General features: G+C 40.6%; 1 protein-coding gene across 1 annotated transcript; it reads right to left on the bottom strand.

Annotated features, from left to right (window-relative positions):
- Nucleotides 1-3,499: 3,499 nt before the first annotated feature.
- On the bottom strand, nucleotides 3,500-4,423 carry GPR55 (G protein-coupled receptor 55). The gene has a single exon (XM_054386283.1). The coding sequence runs from the start codon at nucleotides 4,421-4,423 to the stop codon at nucleotides 3,500-3,502; it is 924 nt and encodes a 307-aa protein (XP_054242258.1).
- Between the last annotated feature and the right edge of the window lie 10,575 nt (nucleotides 4,424-14,998).

Below are 14,998 nucleotides of genomic sequence, written 5' to 3'. Positions count from 1 at the left end.
ATTTTATTTTGTATTTTATTTTATTTTTTATTTTTTAAATTAGATTTTATTTTTTCCCCAGTGAGACAATGTTTCTTTGACTTTATAGCACAATTGAGTCCCTGGAGACCTGGTTATGTGCAGTGTTCACATTCAAGTTCCTACCTTTTTTCTGCATATTAAGAATAATATTAGGAGAGAAGAAACCTCTTCTGTTGTGCAGTCTAAAAATATAAATGGTGAACTTGTGCATTGACAAGAGGGCTTTTATTGTTTCTAAAATATCAAATGCTTTTCAGTTTTATTCATCAACAAAATTGTTGTACGCCTTCTCAATCTTCACAATTTTTTATTGCTTTTGTCCTGGTATAAAAATACAACCAAATGGAGATTCTCCAAAATTAACAATGAATTCCACAGAGGGGCCTGTGTGTAAAATTCTGCTTTAGAGAGCACTGTGATCATAGCTGCAGGTCAAAGAGAGAATCTGAGTATATCATTGAAATTGAAGTTCCTCTTGAAAAGCAGGGAATTGAAAGTGACACCTTCTTGCTCAAAATATCTGCTCTTGTTGTGCTAAAAGATTTGACTATTGTAAAAGCTCTGTAAAACCAGTGCAGCTGGGCTCTCTTCTTTCTTCTTGCTCTTCCTTCCCCCTGAAATTTCAAATATCCTTAAACAGGTTGCTCTCTTTTATATAAGTAATAAGCAAAACATAGACAAACGGAGTTATACATAAAATCGCGTTTGGCCAACCAATGACTCTGCTGTCAAGAAATGGAAAGTCCAATTTAGTTTTCAGATTCTGTGCTCCAAATTTGCTGCCATGTGTGATGTGAACAGACTGAGTCTGTGGACCAGTCATACATAGTGTGTGCCACAGTGGGTCCCACCACTCCCCATCAGTAGAGCTGATTTTCAGAAACTGACTTCTGTTTCCTTCACTGAAGAAATTCCATTGATTTCTTCCTGTGATTGAAAGTTTCCCCCTGCCTTAGTGTGCTGTGAGTTTACACTGACTGAGCATCAGCAGGAGTGAATGCTCTCTCCCTAGCCTTGCAGATCAAACTTGTCATCCACTCATGCACATGAGTCCTTGTATGCTTTCCCTCTGTGCCTGCTGCCTCTGTGCATCTATTCCTCTGAAGATTAAAAATTACCTTTTCCAAGCACTTAGTGATAAAATAATTAAAGACAAAGGTCCTGCTTCATTAGCCCTGAGTTTAAATATCATACCATTGTGTGATGGGTCACAGCTGCTGCTGCCTATTCCTTTTTAGGCAGCTGGTGTATTTCCTTAGTCTTCTGCCATGGTTTCAACAGAGCTATTGACCACCAGTGCTACAACATCAGCATCACTAAGTGGTGGCTTTTTGTCTTGGAGGAGAAAAGAAATAAAACAAACTGGCATTTGCTGAGTGTCATAAAACCATGGAAAAGGCACTGCTGGGGTCAGTTTTTCTCCAATGCTAGATCAGATCAGCCACGATACTGACTGTGACCTTCTGTGAGGATGTCACAAAGCTTCTCTGGATAACACCTTCCATACTTCTGTGTGATTGTCTTTCCTGGTTTTACTTTTTCTGTTTAATACTGTTAATTCAGTTATTCTTGGCTGCCATAGTTACAAGCCTGAAGTAGCTCCTGGGAAGAAAAGTCTCCAAATGAGTCTTGGAGTCGTTGTAAGGAGAAAGCTGTAAAAGTTTATGATGAAAAAGGTAAATAAGCATCATACACTGCATTGAGACTGGGGAGTTAAAATGTATTTTCAAACCATACACTTCATATATGCAGATTATTCAGCAGAACATGTTCTTTCTCACACATTTCATATGCAAAATAATGTGAAATGTGTGATAAAGAAAGGCTAACTCATATTGAAAAGGCTGCAAGTTTCTGCTTGATTGAGGCAATAGTAAAATAATGTTTTGAAAACCTGCAGTTTTGGAAAGTTTTTCTCTTGCCCCTCTGCAAGTACTGGTGAAGGTGATGAGAACTTTTCTTCGCCTCTGAGCTCTGTCTGTACCTCAGCTGTGGTCATAATTTTAATATTAGCAAATTCTAAATTGCTCATACATTAGGCCCACTATTAGATATATGCAGCTGCCCACTTGCTCAATCAGTATCTGTGGAAATCAATTGTCAGCAAATTCTGTTTTCAAAACTGGCCTCTTTTCATTTTGATCTGCTCCAGACAGAAGGTGATTTCTCTTCATATTTTGAATGAAGGGAACATCTGCTCTGGAATGAAGACTTGATTATGAATAATCTTGGACTATTTTTTTACAGCTGTTTTTTAAAAGGCACAGAAAAGGAGTTCTTGATGTGAAAGTTTTTCTGGATAAGAGCATGACCCATGCCAGCATGATACAAGAAAAACCCTTTTGAGTCAGAGCCAAACTCACAAACAGCGTAAGGGCGGCGACATACCAGAAGTGCTGGCCAAGAAGGTTTGAGGCATGTCCAGAGATGTTTTGTGAAGTGTACAGTACAAGCTGAACTTCCCTAAGGAATAAGGTGGGTAGAGTTGGTATAGTCTTCCAGCTGGGAGCGAGGCATATAGCAAACAGATGCTCTCTATTTTCCTGTGACACAGGGATTACTTTCCTAACTTCCATGCTACAAGAAAGAATAAGAAGACAAGAATTTCACACATGATCATGTTATATCTTTGGTAGAAAGACAGCCATGTAGAAATACACTTAATCATATATGGTCTTTCACTAAATGCCATATTTGAAGGGGTTCTTTTTAGTTTTCACGTGCAAAGCCAGTTTTTAAATTGCAGGAGAAAACCATACTGATTCCTCAGCGAAGGTAATCAGAAGTGTTTGTTCCTTAAGGAACTGCAGGTGTCCAAGAAGCTCTGTTTGGGTTATATGCTGGGTAACGTGTCTGCCATGCAAGAGCAGAGGCTGCTAACCCATGTAGAAGCCCTGACCAGCGTATAATGCTTATGGGAGGGAACATTCACTGTTATCCCAGGCTGGCCAAGCTGTTCAAAGCAAACAAACTCCAACAGTGACCTCTGTGAGATACAGAAGGAAAGGGCAGTGTCAGTCTTTTGAGCAAATGCTGCCTTTTAACTCTTAGATACCTTCCAAATTACAGATAATGTTTGGAATAGTTATTTCTCTTTCACCCTTAGCAACAACTTTCAGATCATGTTGGTAAAAGGAAAACTGATGCAGCAATGACAAAGGCTGATTTTAAGTGGCATTCCAGTGATACAGGGAGTTTTTCTCTGGCAAGCCTTTCACATTCAACAGACACTGTCAAGCTTAATGCTTCTTTTGGTGTCACTTTGTCACTTTGCTAATGCTGGTTCTTTTTTCCAACACTTTTCCCCTTTTTTCTTTAAAGGGAAGAAAAATATGGAACAGGTTCACATTCACTGGAAAAACACTGTCCTTCTCAACAGCCAAGGTGATCTAAATGCTATGTGAGGGATAATGCTGTGAGTGTCCTGTGAAGCAAATGGAAGCTGGGAAGAGCTGTTCTTCCACTGCAGGCAGTCCCATTATGCAGGACAAGGCTTAAAGACAGGACATCGTTCAAGAACCATTTTCAGGTGTGTTTTCTCACGAAATTCTGTTGTAGCAAAATAATAAAAGATGGCATCCAGGCAGCAGTTCAGGTTGGCTAATGTCATTGACACCTGAATGAAGAGGCTGATGGTTTGTTTCAGACTGCAATCCTCTATCACATGCTGTCTTACCAGGCACTGTAGGCAAATCCCAAGGTGGATGGGTGTGAAGCACACCAAAAACACCACGAGGTTCATAATGACTCGTAAGGAGCCACTGCTTTCTACCAGCCTTTCAGCTTGGCTTTTGTGATTCAGAAGAGTCCAGATGTTTTGCGCACAGCAGAAAACCATCACTGTGAGTGGGATCAGAAATCCAAAGATTTCCACAGAAACAATCATGGGTATGCTCCATGTAATGTCTGACATGTTGTGGAAGCATTTCAGGCACTCTGTATCTTGGAACACATAGAGCGGGCTGCTGCAAAGCCATGCCACCGCCCAGATAAAGCCACAAATCAAGATGGCCCATTTGGGGGATTGGTTGGCTCGAGCCTCAAAGGGGTGCCGTATGCAGATGTATCTGTCGATGGTAATGCAGACGATGATGAAGATACTGCCATACATGTTGACGAAGTAGAGAGACTGTATGAATGAGCACAGGAGACCTGGAGCTTCTGTGACAGAGTAGTACATCTTGAGTGGGAGTGAGAGAATCAGCAACATGTCTGCGAGTGCAAGATTGATCATGTAGACTGAGGTTTTGGTCTGTTTCTTCCAAAAGCAGCAGAACACATAGAGGGCCAGGGTGTTGAGGAGCAGCCCCAGAATGAAGGTGGGAATGGAGATCCCAAACTGCAGGGTCTTTGCTAATCTGTCAATGTCTGTAAAGCTGCATTCCCCACTACTGTTGGTCATTTCTCCCCTGAAAAGACAGAGAGAAGGAGTTTGAATTTCATAAAGCTCGGTGTTAATGGCTTGATGTATCAGAGCAAGATACTTTTTCAAACACAAGTCAGGGCTTTTTTTGGTTTTGAGCTATATGCTTAATCATTCTGGCTGTTATTAAAAGTGAATCCTCATTTCAAGCACAGAACTTTCTATTCCCAATTTGAGTGACTTGATTTCTTATGAAAGAGCCTAATTCTCAATCGCAGGTAGTCAGCACCCACTGACTACCATACCCTTTAAGCTAATCCTATTCAGCTACTGAAGAGACTGACCCATCCTAACATGTGTTTTCAAAACTCTAGAGTGCACGGGCTGTCTCTAGTAACTTACACACCTTTTGAAACTTCCCTAGCACTGGGTTCAGCTCCTTTGCTACACAGAAACTGATTAAATGATTGTCCCATGTTAAGGCAGGTCAAACTGATAGCTGGGATTTTATTCTTGCATCTTTGATTCTCTATGCATCAGGAGCTTCTGCTGCTGTGCTTTTCTACACCTGAATTTACATGGATAATTTAGGTCCATGTAATCCTTGTATCCAATGCAGTTTATTAGAAGGTCAGCATAAGAAGACTAACCTTTCATGTAGGTGCAAAAATTGAGTAAGCATGTTTTCTAGCTTATGATTAAATTCCAGCACTGACTAAGTTTTGAGTTTGCAAGTCCTTTACGTTTTAACTGATTATCTTAGATAATCTGGCAAAAATAGCAAGTGGAAGACATGATATTTTCATAATATAATCCTTTAAAAAACACAATTTCTGTAGAATTGATGTTCTTAAAAATGTTTGTATGTTTTAGCAAACTAAGCTAGCTGAAGTTTCCAGGCCAGACAACCAAGCAGTTGAAAACAATTATTAGAACTAAGTGAAGAGGTTTTAAGAAGAACTCATTCAAGAGAAGAATCTCTGTTTTGGAGGACAAAACATGGCAGGTAGCTCATTAGCACCATCAAATGGAGCTAGACTTCGCTCAAGAAAGCAAAAATAATTAGTGAAATACTTATTTATTTATTTCTACATTTGCATGGCTAAAATAGAATATTAAAAACAGAGAGAAATGAAGAAAAGTAGATCTGATAAATATTAATTGAGGTAACACCTTTGTGTTTTTGCCATATCTTATATCTCTGCTTTTTACAGGGATGTTGATATTGTGCTGGAGGTCAGGGGTGGCATAAATTACAGGAATCAGTGAGTGATAATGAGAATAACCGTAGCTGAACACAGGATGCTCTCAAAGCTTAACATGCTCATATTAGGGAAAACAGTTTATTTCCAGCTCAGACTACGGAAAGAAGAGGCATATAAAGCTGAGGGTCCACCCCAGTAATTGTTATGAAGTATGTATGTTATTAGTGTGTCTGGAAAGGAATCTATCTATGATGTCTGTTAAAGGAAGGAGTGTCAAACGTGATTAAAACAATCTTATAACTTTTGAGTCAAAGCTTTGTGAAGATTTTTAGGGAACACTCCTAAATACTGCTTTGACAGCTCTTGCCAGACCATTCAATTCTTTGATGAATTGTCTGCTTTTTCAGATCAGGAGAAAGCTGAAAATTGAAGACACTGGCACTTCAGTAAAGTGTACTTGAAATAGCTGAAGAGTGCTAGGAAAATCAGGAGGTAGAACAAGGGCTAAGTAAGTGAGAAAGTCATAGGATGGTAGGGTTTGGAAGGGACCTTTGGAGACCATCTAGTCCAACTCCCCTGCTAAAGCAAGTTCACCCAGGGCCATGTTCAGGTGAGTTTTGAATATCTCCAGAGAAGAATATTATACAACAAATGGTTGAAAGAAAGCTGATGATGACTGCAAAAAGGCTGGATGCACAAATTCACTGAGAATGCTCCTTAGCAGTGATGCCCTACAATGACCCCATTGTAGGAGCAAGTGTGAACTGTGAGGAGGTGCTGCTGGTCAGGGCCACTTCCAGAGAGCTGAGCTTTGTGAGTGGGACTGTTGCAACTTTGTGAACTTAGGAAATAGCAAAAGGAAATTTGATGGTTATCAGTGGATTTGTCTGTCAGAAATGAGAACTAAAAAAAACTTTGGTTTGTTAGTCATGCTGAGACTGAGTCAATCTGACTGAGCCAGCAATGTGTGGCAGGTGCTTTGAAAATCCCAGTACCAGAAAGATAATTCTGCTACAGATGGGGGTGAGTTGGTGCCATGTCTAGAAGGGACACTGCTGTCACCTGAGGGTAGGACAAGTAAGAGGGAACAAGAGTGTTGTGCTGGACAAAAATCAGATGACATCAAACATTTTGGGTAAGAAACAATGCTCTTAATCCAGCACTTGGTGTGCTATATAGATATATCAGAAAATTGCTTGTGATGTCTCTTAAAAGCATGAGTTTTGATTCCACTTTAGTGGGTTTCTATTTCACTGATTGGGTTTGTTTTGGAATGCCTTAGCAGACAATTGACTATTGGGTTACTGCTGAAAATGACTTATTGCAAGCCTTTGAACTGGTAATTTCAAGTACTCAAATGGACTGCCTGATCCTCAGAGACCTGATAGTTTTTGTCATTTTTCCTTCCCTCAAGCTTAAATTTCATATCTTGAGCAATCCAAGGGAACTGTTTGCAAATAATTCACATCAAGTAATGTGTTTGCCCAAAATTATTTGAAGATTCTGACAAATAGCCTTGCAGTCGTTTTATAAACATCATCCTTACTGCATTGTACAAATTATTGATAAAAATAGTGGTGGTACTGAATCTGAAAGAGACTGAACTATACCAAATACAGCTATCCTGTGTGGTAGACACTGATTAATATCTCAGTGGATACTTACTAATCATATAGAAATTTCATACTGATCATGTTTGCTTTGCTTGTGAGAATTTCTTTGAAGATAAGACTTTGAAGTCTGTTTCCCCCACCTACACCTCACCCCCCAGTGCTTGGTGTGTCACAGAAGAAAGTTAAATTACTTCTTTTGCAGTTGTTCTCAGATGAATCTGTGTAGACTGTTACTTACTGCTGCACTGTCTCCTTGCAAATAGAAACTTCAGTCTGTGCTTCCAGTGGTTTTCCAAATTAAGCCAGGATTAGTGGTCTACCATTTACCAGCTCCTCCTTTTCTGTCTTCTTAAGAGACAGGCACCACATTTGCTCTTTAACAATCTTCTGAAGAAAATTCCTCTGTTCTCAAGGTGTTTCCTGAAGGAATCACCTGCAGCTCTGGGATTGCTTCAGACAATTTCTAGAAGCCAGAATAGGAATCTGTAGTTAACACAACTTGAGGGGCTGTGTCTTAGCTGGTCCAGACTCTGCCATCACTGCTCTATTTGTTCTTGATTTCTTCTGCCGAGTGAGAATTTTCCACTTCCTAGGGAGTAGTTACTTATTAATTGGGTTTAGAGACAGCAGGAGCTAGCAGCAAAGGTGTACTGACCTAGGAAACGAAACAGCAAATGTTGAGAGGATTGGCTTTGCTGCATTTTTTGCAGCACAGTGAGATGCGTGAGTGCTTTCCACTTTGTAGCACAGACCTGAGTTCACCTGGCTCTAGTTGAGATTCACACAAATCTGTGTGTTAGCACAGAGTGGGAATGGGAGACAGAGGCTATTCTTATCCATGAAAGCTTCATTAGCAGGAACATCCTCATCATAAAATCCATAACTTAGTGTAGGTGAAGGAGTAGCTTTAATAATAAGGAAATGATAATTGGATGACAGAATACAGCAAACCAATTAATTCTTGGTTGACCTATACTACAAAAAAGGAATGAGGAAAATTCAGGTCACTGCTTCAGCAAGGACTTTTACATCATTTACCATAATTACCCTCCTAATCAACACAAACCAAGGAATGTTATTGCTGTGAAGTAGACTTTGTTCATATCTCTTTTCTAGCATTATTCATATTAGATGTAAGCTATTCTCTTGTGGATATACAAGGATGGCTTAATGCAACAGAGAGCACTAAGTCCCACATCTGCCATATATTTAATCTGTAGTTGGATAATTTCTTGTTATTTTATTCTAACCTTTTTTTTATTGCAACAGAATATATTTATGCTTATCACTAATGCAAAAATCTTTCTGCTCTAAGCTAAGTGGCGCTACATGTTTGATCTCACTCTTTGATCTTTGTAAGAAATAATCATCCAGCTAGCTTAAAAATAGTGCTCTACAATCAACACTGCTATTAAATTATTAAAAAAAAGCCAACTATATTAAAATATTAATTACTTTACCTGAACCCCAGCAAGAAGATCAGCAACATTGCTTCAGTCCAGGTTGTCTTATAGAGCATGAGGGTATTTGCTTAGAGGCATACTCTAGCAGTACTCTTAGAAAATGGCATGACCACATCCTTCTTTTCTTCTCCTTCCTCCAACCCCCCCTTTTTTTTTTTTTCCAAAACAGACTCTGTGGGGTTTTTTATATAGACAAGTGACAGTGGAAGAGTTTAAGATCTTGAATCCTCAACTGTTTCAAATCAGTATTCAATGCAAAGTGGGGAGCAGTTTGTCTCTGAAGCCAGGGCTAGGTTTGACCTGGACTTTACCTGGTGTGAGGACCTGTGAGCTTTTATGACCTTGTGGGGGCTACCACAAAATTTCCAATTATTCCTTGAGTTGGGGGAGAGATGGAAAAGTGGATATTTGTAGGAGAAGCTGTCAGAGAAATAGAGTTTCTTCCCCCAGTTTCTGCTTGATTTGCATACTGGAAATCAGTAGTTTAGCATTTAGATGCTTCTGAAAGATACAGCTGTTCTAATATTTAAAGGGCATGTGACAGCTTTAGTCAGTTCAGGTGTTGGATTCATAACTGCAAGTCAACAAACAAATGCTTATTGTTGAAAGGAGTGAGGTACATGGAGCACTGAGACACTCCCTTACATGTTAGTCATACAGTAGCCAAGACACACTCTTCTTGAAATGACCTTCCAAGGATTTTCCATCAATAGGACCTCCCTGGTGCAATCTGAAGCTCTTCCTCTGCTCTAGGAGGTGGCATGCAATGTAGAGTTTTTGTAATTGTGCTTGCAAAGAGTGAACATCAGGAATATGGGGAGATAGCAGACAAGAGCAGGAGGGTTCAGAGCCGCTGATCTCCTTGTGTCCTGGCATGCTGTGGCTTGGTTGGAACTGGCATCAAACAGATATATAGAATTACATAATTTACTGGAAAAAAAAAAGTGAATTGCCATTTGATGCTAATGTGACATTCTCAAAAACTATCTCCATGCAACAAAGCTAACAGAAAAAAAAACTGTAGTAGGCTTTTGTCTGTGTATGTCATACAGACACTTCATATAGATGGTTGCAAACAGTGTCTCTCTGGAACCCCTCTGAAGTGTGACACTTGCTCACTAGTGCTGAAAGCTGCTCTTGTGACTTGAGGGTTGCACTGTTATCTTATGAGCTACAACCCGTTGCTGCTGTGGTAAATACAGACAAACCCCCTAACCTCCAAGTGACATTTTTCATGTTTTTACCTGGCTTTGGAGGTAATTTGGTCTTTAGGGGAAATTCTGTACTTCCTGAAGAAAAAGTAACACCATGGTTTGCACCACAGGACTTGGAGAAGAAAAAATGGGCAATTTCTTCGCACATTTTTTCTTTCCTGTCCCATCTAAAAAGAATTAATAGAAAAAAGAAAAAGCAGAACTCAAACAAAGTTTGGGTAAAACTTGTAAGAAGATCACTTGGCAGAGGAAATGAAGGCCGAATGTTTCATATCATTTGGGAAACAAATTATGGAACTGGGAAATTTCAAGGGCTTTGCAACTTCTGCCTTCTCAGAGCTCTGGGCTAGCTACAAGTTTCAGCAACAGATTGTAATGAATTTGGATTTATGAAACCTAAGAATGCAACTAAATATTAGCAGAAAACAAATACTCTACTATCATGTGTGAACTACTCTGTGTCATGCTGCACCTGAAATGTGATTGCTTCTTTAATTTTCTCACTCCAGGAATATTTCACACTCAGTTTAAAGATGAATTTTAGGGTTTTGTGCTGCCTTCACTTCCAGCACTAGGTTCATTCCTTGTGGTTCAATGAACTTCCCACTTAGTGTCACTTGATGTAACAGAGCTAGGCAAAAAAAATAATCTTTTCTGTACACATCAACCACATTTGCCAAGTTGGCAACTTGTTTTTGATATGTATGGGCTTGTTGCTTGTAGGTGTGTCATTTGTTAGTGTGTATAAAAGTCATTCTTCTGCAGGTTGGCCTTTTTGATTTAAATTAGGACAATTCTTACCTACAACATATTTAATGAAGGTGAGTTATGAATGAGTCACTCCTATACCTGCAGAGGGATTATTGGCTGAGAAATCAGAGCTTGTTTGTCCCTTCTTTTTGGTGATGGTGTTTGTAATTTGTCCCACCAGGAACTATACAGGAATATGCTCAGCAGGAATTATTTCAGTGAGCCCTTTGTGCTTCCAGTGCCTTTATCACCAAGCACTACTGCCTGCTGAATATGAATTCCAGGGACCCAGCTGGCTGCATGACTCTTAGGTTTTCAAGAAGGGATTTGTTGTTTCAGATTGTTGGGGATTTTTTAAATCAACCACTAAAATGTGTTGAATATATTGTTTGCCTGCCCTGCCTAGAGACAGTGACCTTATCAACATTATCCTTTTCCCAGTATCAAACCTCAGCTAGCAAATGAAGAGTGACTGGAAGAACAGAAACCAAACTGAATAACTACAAGGAAGGGTTTGCACAAAAAATGTGTAACAGGGCAAAGATGAGTAGGGTGTTTCCTGTGGTTTGATTTTTTTTTTTTGTTTGTTTGGGGGATTTTTTGTTAGAGGTTGGTGAGCTTTTCTCTATTTTTTATCCTCTAGGTGCTGTAAGTGCTGCTCTTGCTAAGTCAGTCAACAGCAGGCAGCATTTGCCATTTTCAAGGAACTGAGATCTGTTTCAGAGGAAACGATCAGACAGTGCAAAACCACATTCATTTGCATTGCAGTGCCAGGAATTCTGCTGTTCTTCTTTTTTTAGTGGAAAATATATTGAAGCAGCCTTGCAGTTCAGCTTTCACAAGTGTCTAAAATGTGCTTGCTTCTACTTGCTGGCCAGAATGGAGTTAAGTTGGGTTTCAGAGCTAGAATTAGGATGCTTAAGTGAAAATGAATAGATTTCAAAGGTGGGGTCCAATCCATTTCTGTGCCACTCTGAGGCATGGGTGGCTTGTTCTCCTAGACAGCTATAAGATATCATCTCAGATAGCAAGGCTTAAGCATCCAGATCAGAAAGAGCCCAGTAGAGAGCTAGAGGGTGAGTGAAGAACTGTTGTTGTCCTTGTGAAGCTGGCTGGATTCAGTGGGAAAACTGAAGGCTTATTAGCCCAGACCTGGGTTTCAGTTATCTTCTGTGTTGTGTTGGGTCTGGTTTCTGATATTTTTGTATGTGTTTAAAGATTTCAAACACTGGATAGCCAAAGTAAGTCAAGCTAACAAATTGTCTTGTCTGAGGAAAAGTTAAGAAACCTGTGGCTTTTTAGCTTGGGGGAGAGCAGACTGAGAGAGGATCTTCTTAATGCTTATCAATATCTAAAGGCTGGGGGCCAGGAGGTGCCCAGGACAAGGGGCAGTGGGCCAAAACTAGAACACAGGAAGTTCTACCTAAACATAAGGAAAAAGTTCTTGACTTTGAGGGTACCAGAGCACTGGAGCAGGCTGTCCAGAGAGTTGTGGAGTCTCCTTCTCTGGAAAGAGTCCAAACCTTCCTGGATGTGATCCTGGGCAACATGCCTTGGGTGACCATGCCTTAGCAGGAAGGTTGGACTAGATGATCCCCAGAGGTCCCTTCCAAGCCCTACCATTTGGTGATTCTCTGTAATGTTCTTTGCAGTTTGCTCCAATGAGATGCACCAGCATGCTCCACCTTTGCAGCTGGCTGCCCAAGAGGGTCTGTGGTTTCTCAGCATAGCTAAGCTGGCTGAGAGGAGATGTCACCAATGTCTCTATATATCTGAGTGGCAGGTATCAAGAGGAAGGCGCCAGTCTCTTTTTGGTGGCGTCCAGTGATGGGACAAGGAACAGTGGGTACAAGCTAGAACACAAGAGGTTCCACCTCAACATGAGGTGACGGTGATGAAGCACTGGAACAGGCTGTTCAGAGAGGTTGTGGAGTTGTCTTCTCAGGAGACTTTCAAAACCTGGCTGAATGAATGACTCTGCGGCCTGCCCTAGGTGATCCTGCTTTGGCAGGGAGGTTGGACACAATGATCTCTGTGTTGGTGAAGCACAGCCTACAGCAACTCCCACCCAGCAAGATGCCTACAACTCTTAGAGGTCTTTCCATGGGATGCAGACAGACTGAATCTTTTGAGAAGCCCCCTGGAAGAGAAACAATGTGAGGCTGCTGTGTTGACCTTTTAAAGAAGATGCTGTGCTCCCCAAGCATGGCACTACCAAAGGAAATGGTAGGTGTGCACAAACTGAGGTTTCAAACAGAACCACCCACTAATTTCTTCCAGTAAAAGGAACTAATGGTTAGCAGTAGTGTGGATGTGTGTCATCTTTGCACCCTGGCTCTTTCCCATTTTAGCTTCTGTGTTGCCAAGTTACCACTATCTTTTATTCTTTTTAGACTGGTGTGTATGCAGCTGTACATTAACAAGGTATGTCTCAAAGCCTACCAAAAAGGATTGCCCAAAAAAAAAAAAAAAAAAAAAAAAAAAAAAAAAAAAAAAAAGATTAAGTCTACAAAATTATCAGAGGGCTGGAGCACCTTTCCTATGAAAAAAGGTTGAGAGTTGAGATTGTTCATTCCTCAGAGAAGAGAAGGCTCCAGAGACAACTTATTGCAGACTTTGAGTACTTAAAGGGTGTGTGTCAGAAAGACTTTTTAGCAGGGCCTGTTGTGACAAGACAAAGAGTGATGGTTTTAAACTAAATGAGGAGACATTTGGACTCGGTTTGACAAAGACATTTTTTACAATGAGGATAGTGGAATGCTGACACAGGTTGCCCAGAGAGGTGGTAGATGCCCCCCACCCCTGGAAACATTCAAGGTAAGGTTAGATGGGGCTCTGAGCAACCTGATGTAGCTGAAGATGTGCTTGCCCACTGCAGAGGGGTTGGATTAGATGACCTTTAAACGCTCCATTCCAACACATTATGCCAAGATGAATGTTGTACTAGGACAAGGCTATTTGAGACATCAGTTTGGGATTGTTTCTCATATTGGTATTGTGTCATCTGGACAATGGCAGTTAGCATACCCACAGCTCTTTGTGTTTGCTTAACTTCTCTTTTCTTGAGGTTTTTGCAGGCTATAGCATGAATTGCTCCATCACAACCCAAGTGTACTAACAGTGTCCTGGTCATTGCAGACAATCCAGCCTGCATCCTCTGATCTTGACACTTAGATCTGAGGGTGTGAGAAGTGCTGTCAATTTTGTTGCTGCCCTAAGGGTGTCCTGGCAGATCCCAGGGCACTGAAGTCCCAACTTGAATCACAGAGTGGCTTAACTTGGTGACGCAGTGAGCGCAGCTGAGAAATAGAAAGTGTTCAGGAGGAGCAAGTCACACACAAAAAGTAAGAAAGTTTAAGAAAATGCTTGCAGGGATGCCTGCATTTCCTTCAAAGTCGTGGTTTCCACTGGTTGTCCATGCTGCTAGAAGAAATGCTACCCAACAGTGCCATCTTGGGGCAAATCATGTCTTTGAGTTGGACAAGAGGCATCAAAGTGGAACTTGACTTCTCCTTTGTGTGGTGCTCTCTCTTCTCACATATGCATATATATACTTTAAAAAAGAGTATATATATTTGTATGTGCATCAATATCATAATGATTTGTTAACAACCATTATGTTGTACATATTGCTGCATGAACACTTACTTTATGAGCTTTATTTTGTTCCCATCTCTCCTAATCTGTCCTGGCCAATTGTTTTTTTATTTTAGTAAAGTAACCAGCCTTTGAGAGAGAGAACTCTGTTTTGTGCTGCTGGAATAAAAATGTCTCTGTGAAAACATGGCTTTTCTGTGCCCCCTTGGAAAGAGAAACAGAGCAAATTTCCTTATTAATTCCATTGCAGAAGGAATCTCTGCCTTGGAGAGAATTGGTCCACCTTAAGTCTGGTGTCTGAAAAGGGCATTAATGGAGGTAAGCTCAATCAGCTGTAGCTTGTTTTTTCTATGTATGTAAGTTATCTGCCCTTGCTATCAGCATATAGTTAGTATTTAAAATATAACTGAGGGTCTTGGTCTCAACATCTTGGATGCTGCTCGAAGTTGAGTAAGGTGGACATGCTGTAATATGCCACCATCCCAGCTGGCTCACAAGAGAGAAAGGCACTCTGACTTATTCTGCTGAGAATGAGAATTCATCTTCCTTTGTGCACAGGTTGTGGTGTTTGAGCCTTACAGAAGCAAGATTCTTGTTTCCTTCAGGTGTGCAATGTTAGTCCAGCTGAGTGGATGTGGTTGGCTTTGTCTGGCTGCATGCCATAGCTGAGTGTTTTTACACACAAATTAGAGTGGATGAATGGCTTTGAGTATAAGCATGCCACTTACAATGATAACGTTCCAGCTTTCTGCTTCAAACCAAGTGCTAGAGA

This window comes from Indicator indicator, chromosome 13, assembly GCF_027791375.1.
Source record: "Indicator indicator isolate 239-I01 chromosome 13, UM_Iind_1.1, whole genome shotgun sequence".
NCBI lineage: Eukaryota > Metazoa > Chordata > Aves > Piciformes > Indicatoridae > Indicator > Indicator indicator.
This window is presented reverse-complemented; position numbering and strand designations above follow the sequence as displayed.

What these genes read in the sequence shown, in the direction of transcription:
- GPR55 (XM_054386283.1), bottom strand. Translation starts at nt 4,423, where the DNA reads ATGACCAACAGTAGTGGGGAATGCAGCTTTACAGACATTGACAGATTA.